General features: G+C 41.1%; 3 protein-coding genes across 5 annotated transcripts in view; 2 read left to right on the top strand and 1 right to left on the bottom strand.

Annotated features, from left to right (window-relative positions):
• Positions 1–23,344, top strand: part of LOC129780254 (40S ribosomal protein S8-like) — a 263,344-nt gene that overhangs the window by 48,490 nt on the left and 191,510 nt on the right. The window lies entirely within an intron of this gene.
• On the top strand, positions 223–8,171 carry LOC129780267 (immunoglobulin domain-containing protein oig-4-like). Of its 3 annotated transcripts, none has more exons than XM_055788335.1 (5): positions 223–341; positions 5,389–5,635; positions 5,889–5,960; positions 6,029–6,178; positions 6,240–8,171. In XM_055788335.1, exons 2-5 carry the CDS (start codon positions 5,525–5,527, stop codon positions 6,396–6,398), a joined length of 492 nt encoding a protein of 163 aa, XP_055644310.1. In that variant the 5' UTR covers positions 223–341; positions 5,389–5,524; the 3' UTR covers positions 6,399–8,171. The 3 variants fall into 3 exon arrangements, with proteins under 3 accessions (XP_055644310.1, XP_055644309.1, XP_055644308.1); XM_055788334.1 differs by having other exon boundaries at positions 224–380; XM_055788333.1 differs by having other exon boundaries at positions 245–402.
• LOC129780264 (guanine nucleotide-binding protein subunit beta-2) lies at positions 6,454–22,903 on the bottom strand. Its single transcript, XM_055788329.1, has 6 exons — positions 22,637–22,903; positions 21,907–22,352; positions 21,644–21,845; positions 21,451–21,580; positions 6,795–6,881; positions 6,454–6,734 (listed from the first exon to the last, which is right to left on the bottom strand). The coding sequence occupies exons 1-6, from the start codon at positions 22,706–22,708 to the stop codon at positions 6,628–6,630; spliced, it is 1,044 nt and encodes a 347-aa protein (XP_055644304.1). The 5' UTR covers positions 22,709–22,903; the 3' UTR covers positions 6,454–6,627.

The raw sequence follows: 23,344 nt of genomic DNA, 5'->3' as shown, positions 1-23,344 counted from the left end.
ACTAGTTTTGCGTAAACAGTGGAAAATATCCAAATAGCGGTATCATTATTTTGGATGCGGGATACCAATGTCGTATCGTGTGTACCAGTCGGTGTAAAGATTTCTGTTCTCGGTCATTCGCGCTTCTGATTACTGTCAATTGGATAATGTTGATTCAATTTGTGAAAAATAGTCACCCCATTGTGTCCATACCTACCAGGAGTTCAGATCTTTTCTCCGGTCGCATTCAAGTGCGGCGTGCGTTTGTTCAAACGCAGGAAGAATTGGAGATTGGGGTGGCTTAGGACACCCAGAGTGAACAGGATATGCGTTCAGTTGAGATAGAACATTCGGTCGCGACGGTTGGTAAATTTGACTAGTGATTCTTGCGATTGTCGAAGGTGATTTTATTCTTCCCCCAAGGTGCGCTGTACACGATTTTTGGATTATAAACAGCGCTTGAGCGGTTCACAGATTAAGCGTGGCGGCGTTCAGGGGCGATGATAAAACTCGTATCCTATTCTGAACAAACGAATTGAAGTGTTTTATGGTGATATACGCAGATTTGACCATTTAGGTTTCACCGCAGAATATATAATCTAGGTCAATGTTGCAAGTGTTTGGCTTCGAAATTGCAAATTGACTATTCAGTGCCGTGGGGAACATGTCTACTGTATTCATACATTCCAGTGCTATGGAGAAGAAACGCCCTACTTATCTGAGAACGCATTTTTCTTGACTTTATAAAAATATTTGTTCTGAAGAAATTTTATATCAATTGTGTTTCAAATTTGTACGTTAGTTATGAAGAAGATTGTCTACCGGTGCAAGTTTGAATATGCACTTTTGTAAAGCAGTCAAATGGTGGCTTTCATCTTGACTGTTTGAATCGTTGCTTTTGTGTAGTGTATGACACCGAGTACTGAAAAAACGTACAAAAATGGGTTCATGTATCCTTTGCTAGCCACGTATGTTTGCCATTTCTTTGACAATGCATGAATATCACGACAATAGAATGGATGCCGATTTTACATTCATGCAATGTTGGCCAAATATAACAAAGCCCAGTCGACATTTGTTTTGGTCTCTTGGAGTGTTCAATGTCCTCAGTGTCAAAATCGCTTCTTCTGAAATGTATCACCAAACCTCCAAAACTATCGATGTTCGCCTACCTCAAGCAAACTTGCTGGCCATGTTAATCGATATAGAAATATTTCTGTTCTGCGATGCGATATGTATTGAGTTTACGACTAGTTACAGCTGACAGAAACTCTGCCAATTTTGATGCAGTATATCTACATATCAAAATCTGTTTGTTTCGGAATGAAACGTTATTTGAAAAAAAAAAAGTTTTTTACTTATTCATGTTTAAAGATGCAATATGGGTTTTGCGATTTTTAATCCTATCGAATGAAAATACGAACTGTGGACTTGATACGTGTCAAGCTGCCGGTCATCCCCATCGCCAGCTTTTTCCAGTATCGAATCATTGAAGTAGCAATTTTTTTGGCATTGCTTCTCCAGTTCAGCTTTGATAATATAAAAACATTCAGACATTCGTTGATGCATAGCTCTTCGTTGATACTGTTGTTTGCGATAAAAATTGAAATCTTCTGGCAACAGCTGCAGACTCCCTGCAAGATCATCGGCTTATCAGTAAACTTGTCCGCAAAAACAAACTTATATGTGAACATTTCTGCGACCCCTGGCTACAAAAAACTTCTGTCTCGGAAGCTGTTTAAATTTAACATATGTTTCATCGTCCATAAGAATGCATCCGTTGAATTTGGGCAATATCAGGTCATACAGCTTTCGAGCTCGCGTTTTTTTCCCGTAATCCCAGCAAACGTGAAATCGTATAACTATTGCATATACAACATTTTACATCTCATATTTCGGTTGGTATATGATGCGGCCAACTAGCATAAACATGCAAAAGTGGAGACGATATGTGTTAACTAGGGAATCCAAGCTTTCCCTAGTTATTGGGTTTTGTCGATATTTGCCTTAAGGGCTTTCTTATGAGCTAAGCTCCTAGACTTCAACAAATCCCGACTTGGGCAGCCACTAACCCTTCAGAATCCGACAGCTCCAGAATGGTCCGTCCGAGTGAAGTAAGTAGTCTGCTTTTCGGATTGGGATTTGCTCTGTTATTCTTACCAGTGTTTTCGAACTGCTTCCCTGTTAGTAGTTCTGGTATTGCCTTGCGGATGGACTCGGTGCGGAAATGAATACTCCTGGTTGTGCGTACGAAAGTGAACTTTGATTTTATTCGGCCGCTAGCTGAACTGAACTGATTTATTGGGTAAGAATTCGGACTATATATGCACGAATAAAAAATTAAAAGGAAGAGAAAATATCTCCTTTTCCTACTCAGATAACCGAAACCGTATCGGTTATCTGCCTGCCTATTCGCCAGCGTGGGATTTTTCCCATCCGTGTTTCTTATCTTCCACTACGCCTCCTGCGTAGGGTTTTAAATAAACATATGCATGTTTATACGATTGTTTCTATCGATGGCTTTCCTTCGCTTAGCGCGCTATCTCTACCATGTGCGCTTGCGCTGCACTATGGTTTATTGGCCTGATTCTAAATTTAAGGGTCATAGATTATGCGCCGTTTATCGCTTAAACACGTGCGTTTAGGGTTCTATTTCATTATTCCAATTCTCGCTTGGGCCTTGTTTAGTCATAAAACTCTGGCGCGCTTATCTTGGCAAGCTATACAAACAGAAAGTGAAAGAAAGGAACAAACACGTGGTTCTCTCCTGCTGGCATTGATTTGTTTACATTCTATTCGTTATTGCTTTCAAATGTGCTCGTTGCGCTTCTATTTTAAATATTTTGTTATTTTATTACCGGCCCCGCTATCTAAGCTGGGTTCGTAATAATATGCATACATGACAAATGTTGGCAAATTAGTTTGAATGAATAAAAAACTTTTATATGAATCTAACACGGCTATTGTCATAGTATAAACGATTTATTATAGACATAGAAAAAAAAGGCGGAAAATATTTGTGAAGTTACAATTACATCTGTAACCTCACGAATCGCCGTTTGTATATATGGGAATAATTATGTTTGCAGAAATTCGAAGAACTCTATCCAATTGGCTTTCAGTGCGAGTGGAATATAAATCGTTTGAGTGCGGAGCAAATTTTGTGAGCATATACCAAAAAATGCGGGTGAGTCTGGGTATATTGAAAAAAATACCAATAAACGTAAATAACTGAATAACTGATTAGGTTGTGTTAAAGAAAAAAAAACAAAAAAACAGAAAAAACCTTACAACCCTCCTGTACTCGCGTGCAAAATCATAACTCACGTTGTCACAGATTGTGCGTGTCTCTGTAATATTGCTATTGCGTATTTTTATGCGTTATTGGTATTTATTTGAAGAAAAAGATATAACTGGATGAAAAAAACTCCAGAAAATATTTTTCCTCATCTTCTTTCAGTTCAAATAGCATCTCAAAGCAAATTTATTGATTCTCGGTCTGTGAGACCGTAAGCATAGGAGCATAGGAGGGACAAATACACGGCCACTCTATGCCAAATTGATATAGGGTAAGTGTACCAATTATAGAGGAGATATGTCACCAACTTGCAGAAATTTGCGAATTAATACTCTATTTTAGTTCAAAAGTATACAAAAGCATACTTTTTCTAGCAGTTTGGACTCTGTTTTTGAAGATTCTCATTGATATATCGATGATTAATTGACTAAATTGTATTAAAAACATGTTTGAAAATGTCACTTCCATGTACCACTTATGATAATAGTTTTCCTGGAGTTTCGTAATAAGGGTTACCATAATAGGGTAATAGTCGGTATCACATGGAAAAAATGTTAATAGGATTCAAATAATACTTCAATAATATTTTTTAAATAAAACTCTGCCTCCATATCTTATTTCTAGTATGCAAAACTATGTCGTTAATTCTATACTCGACAAAAATTATGGGAACGGAGCGCGAAGTCGAAATTTTTAAGTGATTTTCGAAACGCTGCAACCTTGTAAAAACCAACGCATGAACCTATAAAAAATAATAATTTCGTAACTCTACGATTTAAAAAAAATGGGAAACTTAAAATAAAATGTTTTAAACGTCAGTTTTTTCTTCATCAGCTATTTTAATTATAAATATTTTTTCCGTTAAATTTTTGTTTTATTGTTAAAAAAAAGATGAACAATATAATAGATGGAAATATATTATGTGTTTTAATTTTTCGGAGCTCGAAAAAACGTCCAAAATTCGTGTCTCTACACTAGAATACCCCCTTAATTCAAAAATCTATTTATTATACTTTCGGCATAAAACTTTTCAAGGCTCGGTACATCCTCGGGTTCTTTGTTTCACAGTGTAGAACTGTGCTACTGGAAGCGTTCTGTAGTTCAGCTGAGCATACGTTTCATCATCCATGTTCATTTCCTTTTTGTTAAAAACTTCGTCGGAATTTTTGCATTCCATAGGTCTTGAGAGAGTTACGCCAATTGATTTTAAGCCAATTTCTGTGCAATTCCTTATTGCCATCTCCTTTCCCCTTTCAAACAGTTTGCAAATATCTCAATCCAAATCCATTGTTGCATATTTGCTAACTTACTTACGATATGGCCCTTTTCACGGTTTGGAACGTTTTGACTTTCTGTACGTAACGTTATCTAACATCAACTTTTTGGCTACACCATGGGATGAAACGTTTGGATTTTGTTAAACGCAGGCTTTAACCGGTGCAGTTGCTTCTTGCTTCATGCCTTTGGTCTAATAACCATAGGATTCTGAACCTATTTTTAACATTTCCCCTAAGGCACGATGTGATTTTCCACATGAGCGGGCAATCTTGTTTCAAGGTCCGTTTCTATGATTGGGTAATTTCGGAGGAATTAGAAAACGATTGCAAATTTTTGAATGATTGGTATTAATACTTCGCCAATTTATTTCCAGTTTATGCGCTCAGCTACTCCGAATGTTTGTTGCGTCGTAAAGAAATCAAATTCCGATAGCATTTCTCTGATTGGTTTTCTTTGCTTCAGAAAAATAACGTCTTTTAACTATCGGATTTTGCATAAAGTGGATTCTAATGAAGAAGATTCTTACACTACGTTACGATACTTGAAGGGAACAAACCATTGTACAGAGAATGTGCAACGTGTTCTGCTCTTGTGAACTAAGAATATATGCTCAAATGTTTTCAATACAATCGTTATGATTACGGCTTGCACAATGGAAGACCTCCCTATCGATCACGATGCGGTTGAATATTCGGGCACGCATGTACCCTATACACTTCCAGTTTGGGTATAGGATACAGGAGTCGTCAGCATTTTTTCACTTTGCGGCGAGGATACATGGACCGACTAATAATTATACGCATAAAATTCTCTAATCGAATAATACACTTTAGCGAATCGATTTCGGCGAAACGTGATTACCTCCCTCTTTGAAAACTATGTCAGAGCCTCCATTGCGCTGTGAACCGACGAGCTTTGAACTGTAAAGTGATTGTAGAAAAAAAAAACAGAACTAGTGGAACATAGAACATGAAATCCTCAGTGAAACTGACAATCCTCGTTTGTCTAGTTATTCTTCTCCTCTTGGTAGAAGATACGATGGCTCGCCGAGGTCGTGGTCGAGGACGAACAAAATCAAGGGTGAGTTTCGATTTCTGCCAAAATCGGCACAACAGGTTTCAGATCTCGCCATGATTGGAAACATTCACTGAAGCTATGCGACGATAAAACGCGCTTTTTTCACATCTGCGATCAAAGCCTGCTCTGATTGCGGGCGTGATGGACCACAAGTAGAAAATTACAATCGCAGACGTGAAGTGTGAGACCTGTTTATCTGTGGATATGATCATTTCAAAAGACCCCGCTTCGGTGCTGACTTTCTTCTATTTTTCAGATGCAAATCGGTTTGCCAATTACAGGAAAGTACCGAGATCCGGAATCTGATCAGTATTATAACAATAATAACGTGAGTCTGGATGTGTTGAGATATTTCAGTTCTTGTGGTATCTACTTCGAATGACTTTTTATTCACAGGGTGCCAAAATTACTCTTGCGTCACACTTCGACTATGAATACGTTCTGGGGCATAAGATAGCGTTTCTTTGTGTGGCGCGCGGTACACCGAGACCAACGATCACATGGTTCAAGGACGGAGTGGAAATCTTCAGCCATCTCTATCTGCATGTCAGACTAAAGACTCGCTTTCTTTTTGTTTTTCCCTCAAACTATCGTTTCTTCATTTTAGGTCCACGAGTGGTACATTGGTAAGGACAAGGTGAAATCCAAGATAGAGATCGATCCTGCAACGCAAATGGATGCGGGGGTGTACGAGTGCACTGCGGATAATATGTATTCGATTGATCGAAGGAGTTTCAAGACGGACTTCTCAATTGCCTTTGATTAGTAGTATATTTTTTAAGATGTGGACTGTGTTTTAGTGTTAACGAAAAAAAATGGAATAGAATAACTTCATGATATAATGATTCTCATTGCTTCAAATCGCTGAGAGATTGGAGCGCCATTTCATATAGCATAACCCAGATGGATAGTCAAACAGTGATTGCATAAAAATATAACAAACAAAAGTATTCAATACGTCGCAATTCGCTGTTTCGAATGTCATACGGGTCACCTTAAACCCATACGCGTACGTTTTGGTCCCAGCTGCAGGAAGCCAATGCCATTCCGTTTGGAGCCATACAGATGGATGTGATACGATTCTCGTGGCCGCTAAGGGCACCTGTGAAGGGGTAAAAATTTGCATAAACTTCATATTGGTGTTGTTCCTTCATATTGTTACCATTATGCTGTCCCTTCATTGTGTCCCAGATGTGTATGTTGTTGTCATCCGATCCACAAAGAATGTATCTTCCACTAAGTGATAGTGCTATTGTAAATATGTAAAATAAATGAAAATAGGTGGGTCATAACTATGGTATAACCGCAAAGTTGACGTGGGACTTCCGTTGGTTTAGTAATCATTATTTTGTGTTGATTAAATTATTGATTGAATGACACAATTCAATTCAATGCAACATAATTGGTTTGTAAGTAAGGAATGGCCAATTCATGCATTGCGATAGATTATGTTCTTCGTTACAAGTAAATTTATGATCGTCTTTTTACGTTTGGTATGATGTCTAGGACTTCCGAAATATGTGAACGAATAAACTGTCAAACGATTATCGTATCGCTTCTTGAATCGCGAATTTGCTTGATTTGATGAACTTCAGGCATTCAGTTTCAGTTTTGACATACACCTCCAATGCATATCGTTGAATAAATCGACGCTATCGCAGCAAATGGTTGTCAACATTTTGCCTAATCATCAAACGGTATGCGTAGAAATCCAGTCAGCAGAAGACATGAAGAATAATGTCGTGAAAAACTGAGCCAAAGCATAGTTCGTACAGAAGTACCCCGGCTTGCATGAATCAACAACTTCAACAGCTACTTTTTATACTATAGAGGCTTTAAACTTGAAAGTCAAGCCTCGAGTATCTTACATGACGATTTTCTCAGAATCCTCGGTTTAGAAGTACGTTTTAGGGAAATTCATTACGGTGGGAACAAAAATACCCCTGACTTACATGTATTTGCGATGCCGATTTCCCCAGACACCTTAGCAGTGTTTGCCGACTGATCGTTTTACTGAATAATTCGCTTTCGTTTGTTAAAATATGATCTTACAGAAATCATTTCCCTTAGTGGCATACTTTTGCTTTTACGTGCTACAAATCATAACACAAAGGAGAACGAGACAACTCTTCTTTGGTTCGCACTTCATGATACACAAGCAAGCAAACCAAAACCGACATGAACGGCTATTACGACGGATTAGTGCGATGAATCCATCTTCGTACCCCCCGACGCAGTTGTTGTAAATGATGAGTCAAAATGAGCAATAGCAGCTTATCATTGTTTTGATTTGATGGTGAATATAAACAGGATTCGAAGTAAAATTAGATTTTCATTATTAAATAACTTATTATTATAATTGAGAAACCTACTTACAGACTAGAAATTGAATTACCCAATTATATTAAATTTATTTGTATGAAAATACCTAGTAGGAGACCAATTGTAAGTAACTAAAATTTGTTATCGTAAAATAGTTCGAAATGTGGAATTAATTCGAACCAATAAATTTACAGCTTTGAGCTGCTTTCATCGGGAACCTTGGTGATTTCTTCTACGAAGACCTCCGAACAGTAAACCCCACCCCAACGACGTAACAATCTCAAAGAATTGTGACATGAATACGCAGGGTTCGTTTGTTCGTCAGACTTGATCGAAAACTCGAGCAACACAGCAAGCTCCAGCTAGCGGCAGTTCTCAACCACCCCGTAGTGAAGAAGTAAGTTCACCGGAGTCGAACGGAGATGGATTTGAACCTTCAGTGATCGACATCGAGCACGGAGATGATTTCGATTGTGCGGAATGTACTCGGCCCAACAGTGCGGATTTGTATATGGTACAATGCGGAAAATGCATGCTTTGATACCATTTCTCATGCGCGAAAGTGGACGTAGTTACAGTACGATCCAAAGACTTCATCTGTGTGAAATGTGTTCCTCCATCACGTGCAAGCTCTAAGACTGGAAAGTCTAGCACTACAAGTTCCCGTAGAGCGGCAATAGCTCGAGACCTTCAACTGTTGGAAGAAGAAAGGTGTCTGCGAGAGAAACTGGAAGAAGAGAAGTTGCAGAAAGAGAAGCAGATAGTCGAGAAGGCGATGAACGAAAAGCTTCAACGTGAGAAAGAATACTTGGCTCGAAGGCATGTGTTGCTTCGCCAGCAGGATGAAGATGCGGAAAGTATGCGGAGTAGCAGAAGTAATCGAAGTCAAGCAAGCAGAAGTAAGGTTGAAGCCTGGATCGAAAATGGATCAAATCAACCAGTACCCGTTCAATCCGTGGAACTGGTAGGGTCATCGACTCCCTTTGAAATAAGTGAAGCCGCCGATGAAGACCCGAATAAAACACTAGCCGATGTCGCGGAAAATGTTATCCTCATTCCTCGCATCACCGATAGTATTTCCATCAGGGAAATCCCACGAATTGTTGATGCTGTAGAGTCGCAGTCCAACCAGCAAATATAGCATACTGCCAACACGCCAAATATACCACTAGTCAATCTTACACCGTTTGTCAGATTGCTAGACATCAGCGGCCAGATCCCGAAATCGTCAAAGGTAGACGTGCACCAGAAGATTGTCCCTAAGGTGACCGGGAATCCTCTTCCATACCAAGAATGGCAACGCGAAACGAGTGAGAATCAGAATCAGCTTGTCCAGCAGGAAGAGCTCCGTCGTCGAGAACAGCGAGAACAGGAGCTGACGAATTTGCTGAAGCGCGCAGAAGAGAAACGCGAGCAAGATAGACAACGGATGGAAGAAGTATTCCAACAGCAACGCCAGAATGAGGAGAAACGTCGGGAGCAACGTGAGCAGGAGTTGACCAACCTACTGAAGCGTGCAGAGGATCAGCGTGAGCAGGACAAACAACGTCTGCTGCAAATCGAAGCTGCGTTGAGAAAGCAGCACGATATTGGAAAGCAGTACCAGAAGCAAGAATACGACCTTGTGCAACGATTCAAACAACTGGAACAGCAATTCCTTCTTGAGAGAGGGAAACGAGATGAAGAGAGGCAACAATTTCTGGCGCACGAGCAAGGTCTTCTCGAGCAGCTCAAGTCGCTACGTATGAAGAGCAACCAACAATCGGCAGCAGAACAGCGTGGTCAGTATGACGCTCCGGAAACAACCCAGCAGACAGGTGTACCTGTGAGTAACTATTCGCAAACGATTCCGAACAGACTAGAGAGAGTAGGGACACCCCATACACCATATGTACCTCCAAGATTAGGGCAAACTATTCCCCCTGTTGTCGATCCGTTAGGGCCCTCAAATATACGTTTAAACCCCTTCGAGATTCGACAGGGTCCAACACCTCATCAGTTGGCAGCGAGACAAGTTATCTCGAGGGAGCTTCCCGTTTTCAGTGGGGATCCCATCGAGTGGCCTCTTTTCATTAGTAGCTACCATCATTCCACAGAGGCGTGTGGATACACTGAATCAGAAAATTTGCTGCGTTTACAACGGGCTTTGAAAGGGGTGGCAGAAGAAGCCGTCAGCAGTTTTCTCCTCCATCCTTCTACCGTGCCACACGTTTTGTCTAGCCTTCAGACGTTGTACGGTAGGCCAGAACAGATTGTTCACAATCTAGTGGCCAAAGTTCGAGCTACGGCTGCTCCCAAGGCAGAAAGACTGGAAACATTAATCCAGTTCGGCCTGGCTGTGCAAAACTTGTGCGGTCACCTGGAGGCTGTAGGAATGACGAATCACCTTTCTAACCCTATCCTGCTTCAAGAGCTGGTGGACAAATTACTGTCCAACATAAAATTTAATTGGGCATTATACCAAGAGAACCTGCCAGTGGTTGATTTGAAGACCTTTAGCGAGTATATGCGGAAGGTCACGACCGCTACCAGTGGGATTACAAACTTCTGCATCGCAACGAAGCCTGCGAAGGACGAGAAACCCAAAATAAAAGATAAGGCGTTCTTAAATACTCACGCAACTCACGAGCGGAAAGATTCTACATCCAATCCACTCGGCGATCGGCGAGACAAGCACCATACTTCGACAGGCAAAGATGACAGATCGAACAGGAACTGTCCTATGTGCAACGTTTACGGTCACACCACTGGAAACTGTGTAGCTTTCAAAAAGCTTTCGATGAACGACCGATGGAATTTCGTCAAAGACAATAAGTTGTGCCGACGATGTCTCGTGTCACACACTCGCTGGCCATGCGAAGGCGAAGTTTGTGGAATCAACAGCTGTCAGAAACGCCATCATCGATTGCTACACTCCGAGTCTGAAAGAAAGCCGTTTGTAAACTCCACCGATGCTACTGTGTCCATCCATCGGCATCCAGTCTCGTCGACATTGTTTAAGGTCATTCCAGTGACGCTTTATGGGAGGAAAGGTACAGTAAACACCTACGCGTTCTTAGACGACGGTTCGTCTGTGACACTCTTAGAGCAGACGATTGCAGACGACCTGGGAGTGAATAGTAGACCGCATTCCCTATGCATCCATTGGACTAGTGGAATAAATAAGAAAATAGAGACTAGGGAACTTGAGAAGCTGAGTATTTCGGAGCCTGGAAGCGGAAAACACTTCAGCCTGTCTGAAGTATATAGCGTGGAAAGCCTGGGGCTGCCAGAGCAATCGCTGGACTTTGAACAGTTGGTCAAAGAATTCAAACACCTGCGAGAATTTACAGAGAGTCATCCCTGGACTGCTGATTGGCTAAGCAACTCACACTTACTGACTACAACGAAACTTCGCGAAGGAAAAGAGAACGAACCGATCGCCGCGAAGACTCGCATTGGATGGGTCGTATGTGGCCGTGTACGAGAGGGAGAAAAAAATTTTCAGCATCGACAAATGCACATATGCGCGGATACATCAGTGCGCGACCTTCATGACTACGTGCAGGAGTTTTTCTCGGTAGAAAGTCTTGGAGTTGCTGTAGCTCCCAACTTGGAAGGAGTTGAGGATCAGCGAGCACGCAAAATCCTCGAAGAGACGACGGTTCGGACGGAAAGCGGAAAGTTCGAAACTGGTCTAATTTGGGTGCAAGACATCATCGAATTTCCGAACAGTAGACCGATGGCCGAGCGTCGATGGAGATGCCTGGAGAGGCGCCTTGAAAAAGACCCACAGCTCTACGAGAGTGTAAGACAACAAGTTGCAGATTACGTATCAAAGGGCTACATCCATGTAGTGACAGCGGAGGAAATGGCTGAGTTCGATCCGCGACGTACCTGGTACCTTCCGTTAGGTGTGGTATTGAACCCAAATAAACCTGGAAAGGTACGAGTCATTTGGGATGCGGACGCGAAGGTGGAAGGCGTGTCGCTGAATATGATGCTCCTCAAAGGGCCTGATCTGTTGACGCCACAGCTGCACGTAACTTTCAAATTTCGCGAACGGGAAGTCGCCTTTTCCGGTGATATTCAGGAAATGTTCCTGCAAGTTGGCATCAGGAAAAGCGATCAAAGTGCGTTGCTATTCGTCTTCCGTAATTCGTCAGGGAAACGATTGATAACTATGGCGTCCGACGTCGCCATCTTTGGAGCAACTTGTTCTCCTGCACAGTCACAATACGTGAAGAGTCTTAACGCAACGGAGTATGAGCAAGAACACCCTAAGGCGGCGGCAGCAATAAAGAATAAACACTATGTCGACGACTATCTTGATAGCGTCGACACAGAAGAGGAGGCCGTCGAATTGGCATTGGAGGTAGCCGAAGTCCACCAGAAAGCAGGCTTCCACATACGTAACTGGGTGTCGAACCGATCTTCAGTTCTGGAAGCTATCGGAGAAGTGAATCCAGCTGCATTGAAAGATCTTTCGATGAACAGCCACAGTGGGTTGGAGCGTGTTCTCGGATTATCCTGGCTACCGAGCGAAGATTTTTTCTGCTTCACGATCAACCTGCACGGGGAAATGAAATCGCTAGTAGAGAGTTACGTTGTGCCTACGAAAAAAATAATGTTGAGCTTCATCATGAAAATTTACGACCCCTTGAGGCTGGTAGGCTCACTCGTAATTCAAGGGAAAATACTGCTGCAGGACGTTTGGAGAGCTAAACTGGATTGGGATGATCGCATTCCTGAAGATCTGTTCCTACGGTGGAAATTGTGGCTGCAAGCGTTGAAGGAGCTGGATAACGTCAGAATATCGCGATGTTACTTCCCGGGATACGATCCCATTTGTTATGATGATTTGGAGCTACAAATTTTTGTTGACGGAAGTGAACAAGCCTACTCTGCCGCAGCTTATTTCCGCATTCGCGACCGAGGACAAATACGCTGCGCTCTGGTTGCGTCCAAGACAAAGGTGGCTCTCCGTGCTTCGGTTAGAGTTGCAGGCGGCCGTGATTGGCGCTCGCTTGCGCAAGACAATTGAGGAAGGTCACTCGGTCAAGGTCAAACGCACAATATTCTGGAGTGATTCTAGCACTGTGATCTCGTGAATCAAGTCAGATACCCGCCGTTATCGACCATACGTAGCGTTTAGAGTGAATGAGATCCTAACTCTGTCAAGGACCGAGGAATGGCGATGGCTGGGAACGAAAATAAACGTCGCAGATGAAGCTACGAAGTGGGGCAAAGGTCCGAACTGCAGGCCAAATAGCAGATGGATGCGAGGGCCTGCCTTCCTGTGTAAGGAGGAGGACGATTGGCCGACGAATAGGTTTACCATGGCGAACGGAACTGAAGAAGAGCTGCGACCGTCGTACGTTTGTAGTCACTTCCTGTCAATCCCAATGATCGATGTGACACGATTTTCGAGATACGAACGACTGATACGAAGCATGACATATGTATACCGGTTCATCGGGAAGCTGCTACAACGGGTCAGAAAACAACCGATCGATGACGAAGGAAAGCAGTTGCAGAATGCTGAGGAGAGTATTTTGCGGCTTGCACAATCAGATGGTTATCCGGATGAGGTAGCATTGATGAATCGCAACGCACGTTTAGCACCAGAAGAATGACAAGCTCTGAGCCGGAGTAGCTCGTTGGCGAATATTTCTCCGGTATTGGACGAAAATGGATTAATGCGCGTGGATGGTCGAATTGCTACAGCAGAATACATGGAACGTGATGCCAAGTTTCCAATAATTTTGCCTAAGGGTCATCCGATCACCAACTTGTTGATAGATTGGTACCATCGGAAGTTTCGTCACGCAAACAATGAAACGGTGGTGAATGAAATCCGTCAAAAATTCAGCATTCCGGCGCTAAGAGCGCAGATTCGATCTATAGCGAAACGCTGCCAGTGGTGCCGTGTATACAAGGCCACCCCTGTGGTTCCGAAGATGAGCCAATTACCTCGGTTCCGTGTTACACCCTTTGTTCGTCCCTTCACCTTCCTAGGTATCGATTACTTTGGGCCCTATCTAGTAAAGATAGGCCGAATGGCTGTTAAGCGTTGGGTAGCCATTTTCACGTGCCTCACCGTCCGAGCTATACATATGGAGGTAGTGCATAGTCTAACAACCGACTCGTGTAAGAAGGCAGTTCGACGATTCATCGCTCGCAGAGGAGCACCGCAGGAGGTGTACACAGATAATGGCACGAACTTCATAGGCGCCAGCAAAGAGCTTGAAGAAGAGTTGCGGGAAATCAATCTTGCTATGAGCAGCACGTTTACGGACGCGAACACTCAATGGCGGTTCAACCCACCATCAGCCCCGCATATGGGTGGATGTTGGGAGCGGATGGTCCGCTCCGTGAAGCAGCACTTGGAACATTACCCATGTTGCGGAAGTTGGACGACGAATCCTTTGTGACATTTCTGGCTGAAGCGGAACATATGGTGAATTCCCGACCGTTAACGTTTCTACCGCTGGACAGTGAAGAGCAGGAATCGTTAACACCGAACCACTTTTTGATGCTTAGCTCTAGTGGGATTCGACAACCGGTCAAAGCGCCAGTGAATGACAGGAGAGCTCTGAAGAACAGTTGGGAGCTCATACAGAATAAGCTCGACTCCTTTTGGAGTCGCTGGATAATGGAGTACTTGCCGGTAATAACTCGACGATCAAAGTGATTCCACGATGTAGCACCGATCGAGGAAGGAGCGTTGGTCATGTTGGTCGACGGGAAAGTACGAAACCGCTGGACACGTGGTCGCGTGATTCGAACCTACCCTGGGAAAGACGGAGTTGTACGCCAAGCGGATGTGGAAACATCGACCGGCACGTTAAAGAGAAGAGCAGTTTGTAACTTGGCGGTTCTAGACGTGGGCAGATCGGATGAAGAATTTAGAAGAGACCACGAGGAATTGAACTGCGGAGAACGTCACGAGGCACGAGGGGGAGGATATTACGACGGATTAGTGCGATGAATCCATCTTCGTACCCCCCGACGCAGTTGTTGTAAATGATGAGTCAAAATGAGCAATAGCAGCTTATCATTGTTTTGATTTGATGGTGAATATAAACAGGATTCGAAGTAAAATTAGATTTTCATTATTAAATAATTTATTATTATAATTGAGAAACCTACTTACAGACTAGAAATTGAATTACCCAATTATATTAAATTTATTTGTATGAAAATACCTAGTAGGAGACCAATTGTAAGTAACTAAAATTTGTTATCGTAAAATAGTTCGAAATGTGGAATTAATTCGAACCAATAAATTTACAGCTTTGAGCTGCTTTCATCGGGAACCTTGGTGATTTCTTCTACGAAGACCTCCGAACAGTAAACCCCACCCCAACGACGTAACAACGGTTTTGTTGCAGAATGTTTATACAGGCAAACCTTTCTTGTGCGGGGGATAAGGATCGCACAGAAAATTGCATTAAAAAATCGTGCAAAACTTAACCAGTAGCTTAAAAAATCGTGTTCGGTACACAATTTAAAAAAAAAAATTGTGCGGTGGATAGGGACCGCATAAAAAAAGTTTTCCCTAAGAAAATAACTCAAATCTACGCCGTTTACCGTTTGATTTTCTTTTGTTTCCCTGCTTGGCGATGGGACAGTTTGCCTTTTCGGTTGCGCGTGACTGTGTTGTGCTTTTGGTTGCATGTCGAAACTTGTTGCTGTTATAAATCATGTCATGCGCAACGTAGAGCATTTGATGGAAGGATGGGAATGATTTGAGAAGTGGATAATTTAGACACAAATATGATTTTTTCGCACTGAAATGCATATAAACCATCGAAAAAATAAATAAATAAATGGACGATAACCTCATCAAATATGCTTCTCTTCATGTACCGCACAAAAACAGGTTTTCCTGTTTCCGGTATTTTCCTGTCTTTGCCTCTAACTCATTACATGTCGATTTTCTCCATGCATCATTGAGTAGCAGGATCATACGGACTACGCAAAGCAAATGTTTTATACACACTCATTGCAACAGATCTTAACCCATGAGTGTCAGGGAGTGCAAACTGACATATGAGGAATAAAATCCGAACCAAATTTCTATTTGCAATAAAAATGCTGCATAACTTATTTTTCTGAACTTGTTTGTTTGTTCATGTAATGTAACTCATTAACGATATTCCCAAGTTGTTCGTACAGAAGTATCCCGGCTTGCATGAATCAACAACTTCAACAGCTCCTTTTTATACTATAGAGGCTTTAAGGTTGCACTAGCATAATGTGTCGATGATAAGTCTGGTCAAAATACCACTTTTTCATTTTTGTGGTACCATTGGATACATTTTTGAAGGACTGGTATACACTTTGTCACATAGATTTGCGCATTTATTGTCATGCCCTTCTTGAAAAACACCGTTTCGCTTATTCCACGTTTACTAATGGTCATCCATAACATAACCTTTTTATCTGGGGGCAGCGAAAAATGTTTGGGAAAAAGCCTGTAGTCTAGATTTAATTGTACTGGACTGCTTTTCGGTGACCGCAGGGGCGCGTTTTTATCGTTTTCCGTTTTATACCCATTCTGTGAAAAATCTTTTTCATCGTTTTTGGATCCACTTGATATTTTCCTCCCAGCTCACGATATGATTTCGCCGTTCGACCAGCCGTTTCTGCCTTCAATTTCGCTCGAACTTCGCTGTCTTGCAAAGTGCATTTTCGTCCAGAACCAGATTTTCTTTGAAAGGTATTTCCATTCTCGCAGTTTGATACCATTGAGAGTTTGATAGCATGGTATGTATACGTTTTTTTATTCCAAGATCCTTAAAGTAGTGAAACACTGCACTTTTAGACATTTCTTTGTTTTGTTCACAAAATTTGAAAATTAATTTACGACGGTCTTCTTCCGGCAATGCCGTTTTTTCCAAGTAAGCGTTACTTGACAGAACTTGGCAGTGTTGACAGTTATATTGAATTGGTTCTTCATTTTGTAGAATAAGATTTTTCAATTTGTGCAGTACGTCGTAATCATAGATTAATTCAAAAGTTGTTCGGATTTTTTTCCTCACGCGTTATGTAAATATTTAGCTAGATAGATGCTCAGGGAAGGGTAGTCTTATTATATTTTTCATTTTTAAGGCTGTTATCCCTTGCAATATATATATTCATATACACCGCAAAGTTTTACTAGCAACATCGCTCCAGTGAGAAACAAAAACTTTCTCGTTTTAGCACTTGTCTGTGCAGCCGTTATTCGCTATAGCTAAAACGGGACGATATATAGAGGCTTAAACTTGAGAATAAAAATACTCCCGACCTGCATGTATTTGCAATGCCGATTTCTTCAGGCACTTTAGTTTTGATGTTTATGTTAGGTAAACCCATTTCGGTGGGGTCAAAAACATCGCTGAATTGCATGTATTTTGCAATTGAATTGCATGTATTTGCAATAGACGGATTTCGCGCCAACTCGACCAGATGTTAGCATGACCATCTCAGAACTTAATGAATCTTTCTGGGCGTGAAGACCTTACCTAATTAAGCAACTTGGCATACTTAGTTTTCCGAAAATTTATCTAGACTAACATATGAAAAGGGCTCAAAACTTTTGATCATTTTCTTATAAACATTTTTTAGCCAAAAATGATAAGTCCTACAAAAAAGTGATCTATGGAAGAGTTTTATGAAAAAAATTGAATCTCCCGAAAAAAATACTGAAAAAATATTTTTTGAAATTCTACACTGAAAAAAAAATATTTCAAAATCTAAAAGTCAATTTTCTTAAAACCATCAAATCATCATCTCCGATTTTGATGAAATGGTAGATTAAAGGTAGATAAATATTCGGTTGGGAAAAAGAAATATCGTATATTGTCAATATATGGCAACACTTAAACATATCTTGTGTTGTACATATTGCATCGGGTCATACTATACGGCTATTTAAAGACGACAATCTGTGCTACAAGTGTCGTTTTGACAGTGTTGTGATTGTCCTTTTCAGTCTCAAGTTATAGCGCGTCAGAGATGGAGTCCACCAAGCAAGAAATTCGCCATATTTTACGTTTTTACTACCTGCGAGGTAAAACTGCAACGAAGGCGACTGAAAAAATTCGTGTAGTTTATGGACCCGACACTGTAACGATTCGCACAGTACAGCGTTGGTTTGATCGATTTCGTTCTGGTGCAGTGGCTGTCGAAGATACACCCCGTACTGGTGGGCCAATCGTCGTGGAAACCGATAAAATCGTTGAAATCATCCAAGTAGACCGGGATGTGAGCACTCGCTCGATTGGCCAAAAATTGGGTATAGACCATAACACCGTTTGGAACCATTTGCTGAAGATTGGATTCCAAAAAAAGCTGGATGCATGCTACAAGAGTTGACACAAAAAAAACTTTTAGACCGAATCAACGCCTGCGATGCACTGCTGAAGCGAAACGAACTCGACCCATTTTTGAAGAAGATGGTGACTGGTGATGAAAAGTGGACCACGTACGACAACCTAAAACCTAAAGCTGTCGTCGTGGTCGAAGCGCGGTGAGCCGGCTCAAACCATCGCCAAGCCCGGATTAACGGCCAGGAAGGTTTTGTTGTGTTTTGTGGGTTTGGAAGGGAATCATCCACTATGAGCCGCTCAACTATGGCCAGACCCTCAACTCGGTTCTCTACTGGGAGCATCTTGAACGTTTGAAGAAGGCGATTGACCAGAAGCGACCAGAAATGATCAATAGGAATGGTGTTGTTTTCCACCAGGACAACGCTCGGCCTCACGCATTTTTTATTACCTCGCCAGAAACTACGGGAGCTCGGATGGGATGTCCTATTGCACCCACCGTATAGTCCGGACAAGTTTGCGAACAAAACGGCGCATATTTGACTTAAATTGGATAATTTTAAGTATGTTAAATAAAGCGTCAAATTTCGATCAGAAATACGACATTTCTTTTTCCTCAACCCTATATGTGCCCTACAACTCTTTCATACATCGCAACTTGTGCATATTTAAGGCAAAACAGTTTTTCTAACAAAAACTTTTTCAAGATTTTTTCTCGAAGTTTTCTATTTTTTTTGGGTATACAATAATAGAAAAAATCAATAACACGTAGTTTTCAGCTTGTTTTTATAGTCAAATACAATATGCAACGACTGCTCTCAAACAATAGCCATTTACCAAAAAATTCTTACTCGGTCGGTCTGGTATCGAATAGTTGTTGTGGATTTAGGTATCTATTAAGAGTCACTGTAAGTCACTGTAGATATGATAATAAGGTATGGATTGTATAGATACCTAAAGGATGAATAAAATGGCTCTGCAGTTAATTGAAAATTACCAGTCGTGACCGGCAGCAAATGTAAAGTGGCGGAAAGGAAATATCAATATTTTGTTTCTGTGTAATCATCAGAATTCAACAAAGAAAAGTGTGACATTATTTAGCAACATGAATAGCAACCGACCGATCAAGAGATTTTTGGCACATGGCTATTGTTTGAGAGCTGTCTTTGCTCTCTGAATTGAAACATATTGTATTTGACTACAAAAACAAGCTGAAAATTAAATATGCACAAGTTGCGATGTATGGAAGAGTTGTAGAGCACATATTTATCTATCATTTCTTCAAAATCTGAGATGATCATTTCGAAAAAATCGACTTTTAGTTTTCGAAATCGATTTTTTTCAGTGTAGAAAAATCTTACCATTTTCGAGTAAAACAATTTTATAAAAAAATGATCAAAAATATTTAGCCCTTTCAATATGTTAGTCTAGATAATTTTTCGGGAAACTAAGTATGTTAAGTTGCTTAATTAGGTAAGGTCTTCACGAAAGTTTCATTAAGTTCAGTGAGGGTCATGCCCAAGATGCTGAACTATAGGTGTTTCGTTCTTGACACTTTCAGGACATGACGTGAGACGAGTAGCGAGACGTAACATTCAGAATTATTTACTTTTTGTTTGGGTGTGTGGTTATGATTTCAATGTCAACTCGCTAAGGAAAATAATTGAAGGAAAAAATAAGCAAATATATATTCGTGGAATATAGTGCACAACCTTCTTTTGCTCTAGCCAATTACTTGTAACGGCCCTTTCCGGATCTCCTTCCCGGTATATGAACAGCATTCTCCTCCTCCCTGAGCGAAATCAGTGGAGCCACAATCAGCGTTATTTTTTGTCACTATCGCCGTAAGCTGATAGTACTCTTTTCCCCGCCGATGGGAGCCAAACAGAAGTACATTTTGCTTGGAAAGAAAGGCGAAAAGATATACTAAAACGTCCTTCTGCACTGTTATGATTCGACAATAAAGCGCGAGCAGCTATTTTGCCAACGAATGCATTTGTCACCAAAAGATACGACTTGTTTTGTAAACAAATTTGTTTTTTCACGAGCAATGGCCGAACAGCAATTTTGACATTGCGGTCCACCTATAGTACAACGCCTTGGTCATGCCAATCCCATAGACGAGTTTGCGCGAAATCCGTCAATACCGATTTCCCCTAGGTTTTCATACCGTATTTCGCTGTTAAGCCTGGTTTAGAGTTCCCGTGAACGTGAACTTGAACAGGTGGTGGAATAGTACGATCATTTCACGGTGAACTACATTGTGAACAAACAACTCAAAAAATCGTGGTGAATAGAATGTTTTTGTTCACGTTCATATTAAAAGTTCGGCAGTAAACGTGAAGTAAATAAATATCAATCTTCAATAAAGTGATTCGGATAAAATATACTGTTGTTCACGAATCAACCCGAAGCAACGAAGTTTTTAAACTCGTGCAAAGATGCGACTGAATGAAATTGCGTCCATATTAAAATTTCCATTGAAAACTTGAGAATTACTAAACATATCCTTTTACAGTTCACGGCGAAATAATTTTCAGAATGCATTGGGACATTCGAACGTGAACATGAACGGGGAAACATTTTGACGTCTATATTCACCACTGTTTTCACGTTCACGTTCACCGAAGTCGGTGAACTATGGTGAGTTTACCAAAGTCTCGATACCACGGTGGAAATTGAGAATCGATGTGGAATATTGATTTAATCCACTTTTATCAATATGAATTGTGTTTAACATGTTTTTGAACTAGAAAATGTTTCTTCCTATCGTTTCAAGATGTTTTCCTCGAGTGTTAAATATGGACTGATGAATTATTAACTGAAAAGTGTTTGTCCGCGTTCACTTTCACGGGAACTCTAAACCTACCTTTACTCTGGCTGCTCCTTTCGGGCGGCACTATTTGAGGAACGCAAATCGAGCCAATCAAAACGTGGCAGTTAGGGCGTTTAAATAACGCTTAACATTTCAAAATTTTTCAAACATTCATCGTGATAGATGCGTAGAAATATTTCGTATCAATTGTAGCAAACATCCGATTTATTAAGAAACGCTCGAGTAACCAGTCGAAATCTTCAATTTTTTCCTACGTGTTTTGTGTCTAGGTTTTCATTTTACCTGTTTTACCCGTACTGTTAGATGAAGTCCCACGTCAAAATTGATAAATAATATCTTGGAATTTTCTGTTATTTGCATCTTACCACAAGAAGTAAATCCACTACTTTTGTTCGGTGGCTCATAGTGTCCAATTTGTTGATCCGATCGGAAGTCGAACAGTCGTGCAGTTTTATCTTCTGATCCAGTAGCGAATCCAAAACCACTCGGGTGGTACTGGAACGAAATTGAATGATACGTTTATGTGTATCTTTTAATATGATAAATATTCCTACTTACACAAACACTATTCACATCGGCCTCATGGCCAAAGAATGTTTGCTTGGGAGTCGACTCTCGGACGTCCCACAGCTTACAAGTGCGATCCACAGAACCGGTAACGTAAGTGTTTTTGTCCGCGCTCATTGAAATTGATACCACATCACCAGCGTGCGCATCGAACTCGGATGTCTTCTTGCCCGCTTGTAGATCCCAGACACAGCTGAAAGCAATGAAATGAACAGAGCACATTTTTTTCCGACAATCAAAACTATCTCACTAACATCTTCAAATCTCCCGAGCCGGTGATTATGTGGGTATCGTCAAGAAAACGACACGAACTCAAAAATCCCTCGTAGCCCATCAGCTCACGCACAATCTTGGCGTTGCCCTGGGCATCGCGGTTGTTCAAATCGTAAACGGTGCACATGTTGTCCATACCGCCGCATGCTACGAAGTTTCCCGAATCCGCATAGGCAACACTCATGACCCAGGCCGATCGGAGGGGAATGACCTGTACCTTGTTGCCGGTCCAGGTGTCCCAGATGATGAGTTTGCCATCCAACGAACCCGTGACGCAGTGCCGGGAATCACCAGCAAAGTGCACGGAATTAACCTTGTTGATGTGACCTTTGAGGAACTTCTTTGTGCTGATACGCACCTTGGGGACATCGCCCATATCGGAGCATTTCTCCTGTAGCGTGCAATCGGCCGCTTTCTTCTGTTCGTCCTGTTGGCGCGAAACACATTGGAGGAGAACATAAGTAACGCTCAAAACCAAACTAATTGGATCGACGGAAAATATTATTGATTTAGCGTGCGTTGAAAGAGAAATTACACAAGGAATCCTTCCAGGTGCCTCTGTTCTTCAGAGCGTTACAGGAATCTATATTTTATGTGCATTTTTCAAAATTTGATTTGAAATTATATTGACATATGTAAAAACTGATATTTTAGATACTACGATTATACCAGAGATTAGAATTCACAGCAGTCATCCGCACAGATCAGTACCTTAATTTTCGTCACCAGATCGTTAAGTTCTTTCTTCAGAGCGGTAATTTCTGGATCCTCCTTTGGTGGCATTATGAAAACCTATCGGCAACTTTGGCACTTTGGTAATAAAATCAGAAATGTTCTGTCACAAAAACGTTAATTCAGCAAAGAATCACCACCACATCAGACACACTTGCAAGAATGTTTTTTTCTTCTCCCTTAAATTGCGGATACGAAAGCACAGCTGATCAGCCCGTATGACGAAAGAAGACTGACCGAGCTATCCGGAGGAACGAATAATTCTGCGTGCCTTTCTGGTTGCTAATTAAATTTCCTCCTTATTCCATGTGGATTCTTCCTGGGCCGCGCTTTCTAGGGGAAAGCGTGGTTCGACGTTCGTTTGACTATTTGATAATTTTTCATGTCTTTGGAAAGGAACCATATGGTAATGTTTTTGCAACAAAAGATAGCTTAATTTATTAGCACTTATATCGATTTCATTCAATTTTGAGTAACTTTACTGGGTAATAAATTCGATTTAAAGTATGTTTGAAAGGTGTTTTCAATTTAAATTAAAAAACCCAAATAAAATACAAAAATATGTGTGCTTTTCTACAGTATTGCTTTGACAAAAGGACATACATTGTGATATAGAGAGCAAATCATTCGATTGAGCCTCCTACAGGAAAATAACAGTCGGGAAATTGATTGTTCGAAATATCGATT

The sequence above is a fragment of the Toxorhynchites rutilus genome, chromosome 3 (genome assembly GCF_029784135.1).
Source record: "Toxorhynchites rutilus septentrionalis strain SRP chromosome 3, ASM2978413v1, whole genome shotgun sequence".
NCBI lineage: Eukaryota > Metazoa > Arthropoda > Insecta > Diptera > Culicidae > Toxorhynchites > Toxorhynchites rutilus.
Note: the sequence above shows the minus strand (reverse complement) of the source record. Positions and strands in the feature narration are given on the sequence as shown.